Here is an 11,561-nt window from a genome sequence, read left to right as displayed (position 1 = left end):
AGCGGCCACAGGTTTAGCGGTTTTTAGTTTTGAAATAGATAACGTACATTTGATTAGAATGTTTGTCACTTGTCCATAATTAAAGTTTTCACTTTATTTGATAAAAAAATATATTATACCATGTTTCTTTAAAAGAAACATTATTACTAAACTTTATAAAACACTGTCAGGCAATATCACAGTCAGTCTTTCATAGCCTGAAGGCCCTCCTTCAACCTGGCAACCCTGTTGAGTTTGATACATTTTTATAATTTAGAGTAGGCTAATTATGTTTATAAAATCTAACCTTGACGTGTCTATTCTGTAACAACCTGTAAAAAATATTTGGGAATTTTATATAATAGACAATTGTAAGTATTTCTTATAGTAACCAATTTCACTAAATTCTTCAAATCTTAAGTCAAGAATTAAGACTGAGGTTTCTGTAATACAGCCCCATAAAAAGCAAAATGGCTGCTGCATTTGATACACGTATGAATTTAATAAAAATGTATTTCACGTAAATTGTTTATGGTTCTTCTGTAATTTTGTGGAGCTAATTATTATTGTACTATTTATTTTCATGTAGCATCAATATTTGGTAAATAATTTGGTCAGGTAAGTTTTAGAACTTTTTTCATTAATTATTAAACATTGGTTTAGAACAAAATCAACAGTTGTTTTTTGTTGTTGTTTAACTAATTTTAAAAGATATTTTGCTTTTGCCGTGATCAGAACATTCTAGAAGTTTCTATAACATTTTTTTATCCACCTTTTTCATGTCATAAAAATGGGCGTGGTCATTTGTAAATTCTATGGGTCTGGCCTCCGGTCTCTTCTGCTTCCACTCCTTCCAGCTATTCCAACCATAACAAGAACAACAAAACTTTCTGCCTTGATACTTAAAATTGAAACTTCTTACCACTTAACATTAATATATTAATGTATTATCTAAATTATGAACACACTGGTTTGTAGTGCAAACAGTTTTACTGTTTACTGCACATTGTTATTCTCCTCGTTACTTACCTATAGTGGCTAATGAACCGGAAGTCTCACCCATAGGCTTACTTCCGCGTAGAAGAAAAAGGTGGATATTCTAGTGCTTTCTGAAACATTCCAGAACATTTTGGAACCAGTCATAAAAGACAAAAATCATCCAAAGTACACTTCTGACATTTTGGATTCATTTTTGGTAACTGTTTGTTAGTTTGTCATCTCAGTACTATGCATGTACCATGTAATTTGTTAATTTTTATGCACGAGTAAAAACAGAATAGCTTGCACAAGTTGTCAACATATTTGAACACTGTTAATGATCCACAGAAAGTAATGTGATTTTCATATTCAGCATGTCAAACTTCATAAAGAAACAAAATCAAAACAAAACTTTTAAAAAAATTCATTGATTCATTGAAATTCAAGATTCACTGATGCATTTATACAGTGTATTTTTGTTTTGTAGCTTTTTTGTCCCAGTCCTCAAAAATCAGTGAACATACTTTCAGGGAACTTTATAAATATAATAAATATGTAAATAAAAATAACAAGAACAACAAATACAAACCATTTTTGTAATATTTAATAAATAAACAATGTTTCACTTCATATATAGGCTATTCAATACATCATACATTTCTTTTGCAATAGAGACAGAGAAACCAAAAACACAAAAGCAATATAATACACCTGTTTACCTGAATCTGCTCTCCCTGTTCTTCTACAGTGTGTCTAATGTGATAAGAATAATTCACTTCATTGACACAAATGATGACTACTTGGAAAGTGAAAACTCGTTTATAGAGTGTTCTGGATTCAACAAAGAAGACACATTTCAAAAAGGGAAAATCACAATGTAGGTTTCAGGTGTTCTGTAACTTTCCTTACATCTTTGAATCATTCAAGCTAGGAAGTTTCTAGAATGCAAGAATTAGGTTCTGGAAGTCAAAATCCCATTCACTTTCTCCATAGGGGAATGTATTTTCAGCAATAACATATAAACCTTTAAAGACAGACCTACTTCAAGCTATGAGGTTACTAATCGATGGTATATGTTTTTGTTGAAGCCACCAGCCCACATTATTTGAACTTGTTTTTTTGTTTGTTTTTTCTCCAATTCCAGAATTCCTGGGGAAAAACTACATTACCCATGAGTCAACATTTAGAAAATCAGAGTCCACCAATCAGAGAATTGCGACAAGCCCACTCCCAAGAAGTACTGTGAATGATGCAGAGTGAGTTTTCTACATAATTTTTAATTTTGATTATGACATTTGCAATGTCTCATGAGAATACATTTATTTCACTTTTGTATCATTGTGTTTATCTGATTTTCAAACACTTTCTTTGCTTAAAATCAAATTTTGTAATGTTTGTGATAAACCTCAAAGTTGGTTATATCTCTTAAACAAAGACTTTTTAAAGGTGCAGTATGTGATATTGACAGCTGGCAGTTGACATGGGTACTGTGGTCCAAATTCAAAAGATTGCAGGTTGCCAGACTGAGGACACGAAACAGGAATGAGCACAACTGATAATGGAGGGCAACGAGCCCTTACACTGTAAACTGATGATTTGACTTATCTATGGTTTAATAAGCCTCTGTTCATAGAGCTTGGATGCCAAGGCTTTTTAGCTCGGGTAGAATCTGCAATCTCTGACCCAGTTTGTTTGCTCGCTTCCATGGCTGCAATACTGGTAAATTTTCCGCTAACTGGCAACCAAGTGTGTCGAAATACTATTTGGTAAATTAGCAGTGGGCGGAATCACACAGACCAAAACAAAAACAGACATTCCGACAAAGGACACACATTTCAAAGCAGAATAACTGGCTGTAGCTTTGTTTTTTGGAGGATCAAGTATGTGAACATAGCGTGTTTCCTAAATACCTGCAAACATATTATGGTATTTTTATGCTTTAGTACAGTGAAAAAAAATTGCATACAGCACCTTTAAAAAAAACTGTGTAGGAAAAATGAATGGGAAAAATCCCTCCAGAACCAAGGCCATTGAATAAAGGGCACTGTTGCTCTTTATAATTCAGTTGTCTCTGGTCCAATGTCCTCCCTCAGTGGTCGGTCTCTGAATCTACCTATTCGAGCTTCTGGCATCCTTGAAAGGCCACCTTCTCTCCAGTGACCTCCAAGTGACCTGTGCAAGGGGAGGAGCCTATGTCTGAAAGGATAAAGGAAAAGGGCGGGGTCAGGCATGGGGCGCGCCTCTTCGGGCCCAAGCACCCTTTCGCGGGGCACGCATTCCCTCACTCTTTCTGATCTCCGCACCCTTCCTGAAGCTCGGCTTTGGCGTGGACTTTCCACCGTTACTGGAGATGTCCATGGAGAATTTGCAGTCCATTCTGATTCCTGTGTAAATGTAAAAGAATAAGACTGATTCATGCCTCAGATTATGAGTAAATCCAGCAGTATTGCCTCCTACCTGCATGGTGCCTCCTTCATCCTCTTCTTCTTCATCCTCTTCCTCGTAGTCTTCTGTCTGGTGATACAATCGAAACTGTGCTGAATGCAGTTGGAAGGAGAGCTGAGCGGCCAGGTCAGTCTGCTTGCGGAGGTCACGACTCAATGTTGTAATCTTATGACTGCGTCGTTTTAGCTCCTCCAGGAATCGCCGCTCTTCATCTCGAAGTCGAGCCTGCAGTGCGCTAGCAAGTGCCCCCTTTTTCCGTAGCTCCGCCCGCAGCTCCACCAGCATGCTTTCCTGCTCAGCCAGATGCTGCTCTGTCTCCAGTAATCGTGCCTGCAGAAGCTCTTCCTCCAGTTCGATATCTGTAAAAACATGTAGTTGAGGGAAAATGTGGGAATGACTGGAATCTTGTGATATCTGATACTCACCTTCTTGGCTTTTTACTGGTGGTCTTTCACTTAGTTCACAACTCAACTCTGTAATGATATACACACAGAGAGGAGTTAACAGACATGAGAGTGCCATGAAAGTATATTTTAGGCCAAGGGTTTCTGATGATAAGGACCCCCAAATGTGTCAATCCTGTTGCGAGGGACCCCTTCCTATAATACATAAATGCAGCTATATATTTTCTATGTACAAAAAACAAACGAAAAAAACTCTTCCCAAAATTAAATAACTGGCTTTTATATTGTCATTGCACTAAAAATGTTCAAGATAATATTTCAACTTATTTTATTAATATATATTAGCTTTGACTGCGCTGAAAAATGTTTCTTAAAAAAAAAATTAAGGATTTTTTTCTTAACTTCACAGACCACTGTTATAGTCAGTTTGATGTATGAAGAGGTTTTCATTTGAAATGCTAAGTCTGAGTTAAGCATACCTTACATGTTCCCTTCTGTCCTAATGAATGAAAATGTAAAAAAAAAAAAAAAAAAAGTCTGCATTCTTCAAAATGTACTGTAGAAAGGTTTGGAACGAAATGAGGGTAACTAAAAATAGGTAAATATTCTGTGTAAAGTTGCTTTAAAATAATGTGAAAATATGTGAAAATCCCTAAACAAATAAAATCTATTTCATTTCAGACTGTTTCATTGTCAAATCTTTGCTTTCTTATGAAATCATAGTTCATTTAGTGCAAAGTCCTGTATTAGGTATTTCTATATTTGAGTTCAGAATGGAGAATCTATGGAATGAGGATGAGTGACAGACCATTGCATCGTTTCTTCAGGTTGCGGATCTCTAGCCGTAAACCGCTAAGGAGGATCCGGTGTTCCTGCTGCAAAAATGCTACATTACGCTCAACGCTCTCCACCTGTTGGCTAAATGTGGATCTATCCATGGAAGGCTCCTAGATGTTGGCAGATTACTGCACCTGTTTACAATAAAGTTAAAAATGTTAGTATGGCAATACAAAGTAAACACTTTCTTTACTTAGGCCTAACAATTAATTAAAGGTGAAAGCACACTAATTTCCATTAACCATTCCCCTCCAAACGCCAGTCTGATGAGAGCTAGAGATAGCGAGGAGATATGTTTTTTTTCTTGTTTAATATAGAGTGTTTGCCCACTTTTTCAGCGGCCTTGGTTCCAGAAGTATTTTTCACATTCATATTTCCCAAAGTTTTTTTTTTTTTTTTTTTTTTTTTACATTTATTTATCTCTGTTAAAAAAAGAATCACAAGCCATGAACAAAGCAGCTGTAAGGTGAATCGCAACATTACAAATTTTGATTTGACCTTTATTTGAAAACTGGACAAAAAGACAAAATTGGGCCGGAAATTATAGTGGGATTGGGGCAAAAATGCCATCAAAATGGACCAAAATTCCACTCAAATTTAAGATAAAGGGGCAAAATAAATAAATAAATAAAATCAACTGCACAATTAAAATAAATCTATTATGGCTGATATGATTAAAGTGAAATGTGAAAATGAAATGAAAACTGTAGATCTGCTCACGTTGCAGCAGATTTATTTTTACACATTTTTTGCAGCGCTAAGCACTTTAACATCAAACAAGTTTCAGAATGCTTAAAGGGGTCATCAGATGCTACATGCACTTTTACAAGCTGTTTGAACTGAAATGTGTGTTGGCAGTGTGTGTACACAACCACCCTATAATGATAAAAATCCACCCAGTGTTCTTTTTTTTTATTTCGTTAAATCATTTCCCCTTTCTCAAATCGAGCCGATCTCAGGTGCCTGTCTGTTTAACGACACAAACACATCACCACACAACTAAATTTTGTCTTAACTTAGACTGCTCACATTAATCATTCATCACCCCATAACCTCCCTGAGTGAGCTGGCATCAGTCCGCCATTGTTTCAGCATAGCAGTCGTCATTTACTCCCGACATCTGAGCCGCTGAAGATGCAGTGGATTATGTTTGTTTTTGAAGGGAATGCGCCACCGATCTACATAAATGCGTCTATGTTCGTGCAAATCATTCATGATCCAGCTTCACTAACAGAAGAAGTGAGTATAAGATTTTTTATGAATCTTTGCAAAATGCCTTTCATAATAATGTGCTAATTAGCAAGTTTCACGATGAATGCGGTTAAAGTAAACAGTCTCCCAGAGAGCTGCTCAAAGAGAAGGGCGTGGTCAGCAGAGCTCATTTGCATTTAAAGAAAAATGCTACAAAACGGCTTGCTCTGAAAAGAGCTGTTTTATACAGGGTAAAAAGGGTGTTGTTTTGCACTACCATTGAGAAATTTTAACCAAACTATGTTACAGACTTTTCATTAAGACCCTAAAGAATCATATCAACTTGTGGAAAATGGCCATCCGATGACCCCTTTAAGTAATGGTCAATAAATGCTTGCACTGACTAAATTCTGTCATTATAAACAACAAAGTGCAAACAAAGATTCATTTCGCAGTGTAGACAGCTTCTGTGATTTTGAGAGTGCTTACTCATGCTAGACTGAAGTCAATGGGAAATATTTGTTGCTCACTTTCCTTGATATTCTAAAGCATAGAAAAAACAATAATAATAATAAATTTTAGTTTGTTTTCTCTTTGTAGTCAGAATTTGACTTTGTAGCCAAAATAAGCCATTCCCCCAAACATGAAAATGCTTTTATGTCAGGTGTTTCCGTTCTTTGCAGTTTAAAGATGGCTGTTGTTGACATTGATAAAATTTTATTGGTAACAGACTATGTTATTTATATTCTTATCGACTGAAGTAACTGGTTAAATGTAAGTATTTGACATAAACATCAACACAGATACATTTATTGAGGTATTTATAAAACATGCCCTTATGAAGGTAAAAACAATCAGTTCCTACAATAAGCAGTGCTAATGACACAACTGAATTAAAAATGATGGAGAAATATAAAATTACAACACATATTTAAGCAATTTGAGAGCATGGGAAAACAGAGTCTATGTTATTTGCAGTGCTTTATTTAACTCTAAGGGTGAATTCCAAATGGCTTTTTTGCGCCCTTGAAGGGCACTTTGGGAAGGAATGCCATTTATAGGGAAGTTCCAAACGAAAGTGAACAACTGAATCCCTTTACAAAGGGCCCTTCCAGAAGTCTGTTAGCAAAGGGAATATGCGATGGTCACTTCAGTGAAAATCATTAGAATTCACCCACATTTTTTTTCTCTGATGGCAATCTCTGTGATCATGAGTTCTTCACAAGGGCCTTCAATGTTGAACACGTTTATTTGGAAAATAAATTGATATAATGCAGGATGATGGCTTCAACAATAGCATCGATTAACAACCTTGTAGCTCACATTAGGCCTGTCTTCAATATCAGTTCCCCTATGGAGAAAACTAATGGGAATTTTACTCCCAGAGCCTGACTGTTGCAATGCCACTTGGTTTGATAGGCTATTTTGTTTTAGTGCAAAAGACATACATTTTTATAAATTTTAAGAATTATTTTTGTGGCCACTTAACAATATTTCAGATGGCTGACTATAGATCTTAAAATGCCTCTTTTGTTCCAACTTCAGCATCAGCAGATTCAGGTTAAAATCAGCATTATGTCATCTGTGCATCCGGGACATTCAGACCCAGGAAATGCGTAACGGCGGCAGGAGCATGTAAACATCGCAATCTGTCGTCTTTAAGGCGAATATATATATTGGCAAACCAAGTTGTTTTCTTCATAAAAAGCACATAATCCTCATGTCGATGACTTAATCCTTTACTATCTTTATGCCGTTTTCACAGCGAATTCAACAGTAACTACCCACCCATCAACCTTCACGCACTGATCCATGGAATATGTCAACAAATGATGGATTAACTAAGTGTACGATACACTGATTATTGACAGCTGATTCTGCTGAAACGTATGAAAACAATATCGTAACGGTTCATTTTTATCCTTACAGCGCTGACAATCTTGACTATTTCTTTAAACTACACCTCTATTATTAGGCAAGGATGTCTTGAAATCACCGCACAACGTTTCAAGGTCAGCAATCTCAGTAAACATGCTGGTGATACATGACGCTTTGTATCGCTACTTACGATTTGATTGAACAGATGAATGATGCAGGACACCTCCAGTGCAAAGCATCGCCACCAAAGCAGTGCGTCAGAGACACGAAAGGGTTAGTTAGCCATCTGCCATATCCATCCCAACACCTCCTTTATTTAGCCAATGAAGTTAACAGGAGTCAGTGAGAAGAAGTCCTTAAGTTTTGTGATTTATAGCGCAATGACTACGAGCTTGTGCTCAAGGACGACTAAACTTGTGATCAAGTTTTAAATGGAATCTTAAAAACACTGCCACTATAGGCAATTAAATTATTAATACTAAAAAAATCTACAACATGTTTATTACATGTATATACTGGGCAGGAGTTGTGGAAATACATTAAATATTAAGTGCACATGGATCCATATTTATATAAAAAGGTTATTATATGTTTTTGCTGGTCAAACTGGAAGTTAGCATCACCCTTGTTCCCTCAAAAAAAAAAAAAAAAAAAAAAAAAAAAGTGTAGTCCTGTAGACACTCAAGCTTTATATGATTCCTGCATCTGATATCATTAATGCAGTCACCTTCATTGAGATGGCAGCGTGATATAATTAGAATCAAAGTTTATATTCCAAACACATTCTTCATAACTCTGTATGACATCACTAGCAGAAATCTTATATATAGCCATAGAATTCTCATATGTGCGGGACTGAACAAAAAGAGTGAGGACATTCACACTTTAGGGAGTGTTTTCTCTTCACTTAATCAAATGAGCTTGAATTGTTTATAGCACCCCATCCAGTCCTGGCCCGATTTAGACACACACACACACACACACACACACACACACACACACACACACACACACACACACACACACACACACACACACACACACACACACACACACACACAATAATAAGGAATATAAAACAGTGTGTTAGCTTACAAAGCACATATTCAGTGACACACACACACACACACACACACACACACACACACACACACACACACACACACGTTTATGGCGGTGAGTCAAAAACCTCATAAATAACTTTCACAAAACATGCAAACAGTTACTGATTATCATCAATAAAGCTTCACACTGACCATTATAAGAACCAAGGGAATGTAAACTTATATCCAAGATTGAATAAAAAATTCTGTAATTATTTTGTCTTGTGAAATGTTATGTTATTTCAGATAGCAGGACTTAATAAAACAAAAAGGAATTTTGTTAAAGTACCACTTAAGGGAATTTGCAAGGGGAATAATGGAACCCTTTAAACTCAACTGTATTAGTGCTGTCAGACGATTAATCGCATCCAAAATAAAAGTTTTTGTTTAATAATATATGTGTGTGTTCTGTGTATGTTTATAATGTATATATAAATACACACATACAGTATATATTTTGAAAATATTTACATGTCTGTATTTATATATGTATAATTTATATTTAAAAATTATATATATATATATTTAATATATAAACAAAACATATTCTTCTGAAATGTATACATGCATCTGTGTGTATTTATCTATACATATACACAGCACACATACATATAAACAAAAACTTTTATTTTGGATGTGATGAATCGTTTGACAGCACTAATATTAACATATAGCATAGACTCTCAATGTTGTAGTCAGAGAGTTTAAAAAAAAAATTAATACAGGCCATATTTTTTACAGGCAGTAAAAAAAATGTTAATGACAACATCTGTTAGCATTTTAAAAAAAGGTATATTTTATTAAGCTATATAGCAGTAACCTCTGTAATTTTTATTATAATATTTTGCCTAAATTGTTTAACTGTGTACAGATGTAATATTAAGAGGCATAGGTATTAAGTTATATTTGGATAGCAGAATAAGTTGCCTTTTTAGCTGATCCAGGATGTCTGACCTCAAAGTGACATATGCTTTTAAGATATTTTAGGATAAAAGTGCATAACTGCCTTTCCCATTTAAAACAGGCAATATCTTGATTATTATTAGCTGCAGCTTGATGTTTACAAGCTTAAGCATTTTCCATTTAATTCTTTGTCATTTTCAGTCCTCCAGCAGCCCTAAGTAGGTTTAATTCTGCCCTCTAGTGGGACATTGCTAAAGCTTATCAGTAAATGATTGTTCATGGCTGCGATATATTTGTCAAAGTTTAAATTATTTGAAAACCTAACCTTGTGCATGTTCCATTTTGGTCAACAAAAAGCTTTGATGTCTGAAGGCAAAATCAGGAGAAAAGTTACATTGACGCATGTAGCATAAGCACAGATAAAGAGCAAACAGCCTGATGATCATCATTAGAACTGACTACAGAAAGGTCAAAGACTTTATTTAGGGTTTATTTCACTCTGGCGTTGAATCTGGTGTTGTGCCTGATTTTTGTGACAAATTAAAACATGTTTGTTTTTATGTAATATTTTACTGAATATTTATATATTTTTCATTATCTATAGACCACTGTTTAGCTTTATGTAACTCAAATGATTCTTTGTCTGATTTAAACAAAATAACTAAAATTACAAAACAAATTAAATACTGTGTCAACTGGAGAATAGAAAAGAGTGCTTAAGAAGAAAACATTTCACAACAAGGTCTCTAAAATCCTGAAATCATTACATTTTAACTTTTTTATCCATTGTAGAATGGCAAGGAGCATGTGTTAAAAGAGAGATCACCAAAATAGATGGAAAATGATGGTTTATGCAACTGTACATTTATTTGCATTTTATTTTGTATTGTGTTTAGATTCATAAACATGTTGATTATTTAAAATGAACTTTTTCTGACAGACTGCCTTATGCTTTGAGTTATATTTTTGTCTGATTTCTTTTGATTGCTGATCAGACACGTTTTCCAAGTAGTGACATTGTGCAGCTTATTTGCTTTTGCTGTCTTTTTATTTGTTTTATTTCAATGTCTTTTTACCTTAACTCATTTAAGAATCAGTTTGCTATTTAAAGAGTCATCAATCAAATTTTAGTCCAAAACATCAATGCTTTTTGCCACTTGTTTTTGCTTTTTTCTGTTCTTTTACTTGGTGCTCCTTTGGTTAGTTTCTGGATGGTTCACAATGGTTTCTGCACCCTCATCAGAACCATCTAGAAACAACACTCAACTAACCAAACTCCTGTCCTTAACTAACCAAAACCAGGAGTTGCCCTCTCTGCATAACTAAATCAAAAATACTAAGTTTGTTCTAACTAACATTGATCCACTTGATTCATCCAACTAGTGAACAAGACTCCTTTCAGAAGAACAAATACAAAACCAAGAATATGAAAATAGAAAGGTTATTTCTTAAAAAATGTAAGAATAAAATTAAGAATAAAAAACCTCTACAAATTTGGAAAAGATGTTCAGACATACATCAATTTCATTTACCATTATAAATACGAAGATGCTTTATAAAAAAATGTTTTGATATGGTAACAATTAATTAACATTATATAATTATGAAAAAAATGTACACTACCTCCATGTATGTTCAAAACTTTGGGATAAGTAATATTTTAAATGTTTTTTAGAAGTCTCTTCAGTGCTCATCAAGGCATTTATTTGATCAAAAAACTGTAATATTGTTAAAATTTTTACAATTTAAAATAACGCTTTTCTATTTTAACATACTTCAAAAAGAACGGCATTTAAGTCAATAAGGAACATCATTTATAACTTTTGTAACAATTATGTACAGT

General features: G+C 34.5%; 1 protein-coding gene across 2 annotated transcripts; it reads right to left on the bottom strand.

The window, feature by feature from the left end:
- Positions 1 to 1,539: 1,539 nt before the first annotated feature.
- On the bottom strand, positions 1,540 to 8,056 carry si:ch211-274p24.4 (coiled-coil domain-containing protein 92). Of its 2 annotated transcripts, XM_042747944.1 has the most exons (5): positions 7,903 to 8,056; positions 4,615 to 4,777; positions 3,828 to 3,875; positions 3,415 to 3,761; positions 1,540 to 3,341 (listed from the first exon to the last, which is right to left on the bottom strand). In XM_042747944.1, the coding sequence occupies exons 2-5, from the start codon at positions 4,742 to 4,744 to the stop codon at positions 3,012 to 3,014; spliced, it is 855 nt and encodes a 284-aa protein (XP_042603878.1). In that variant the 5' UTR covers positions 4,745 to 4,777; positions 7,903 to 8,056; the 3' UTR covers positions 1,540 to 3,011. The 2 variants fall into 2 exon arrangements, with proteins under 2 accessions (XP_042603878.1, XP_018918787.1); XM_019063242.2 differs by lacking the exon at positions 7,903 to 8,056 and having other exon boundaries at positions 4,615 to 5,558.
- Positions 8,057 to 11,561: the final 3,505 nt, after the last annotated feature.

Source organism: Cyprinus carpio, chromosome B21 (genome assembly GCF_018340385.1).
Source record: "Cyprinus carpio isolate SPL01 chromosome B21, ASM1834038v1, whole genome shotgun sequence".
NCBI classification, from domain to species: Eukaryota; Metazoa; Chordata; class Actinopteri; order Cypriniformes; family Cyprinidae; genus Cyprinus; species Cyprinus carpio.
The sequence above is the reverse complement of the archived record's forward strand: the minus strand, read 5'-3'. Positions and strand labels throughout refer to the sequence as shown.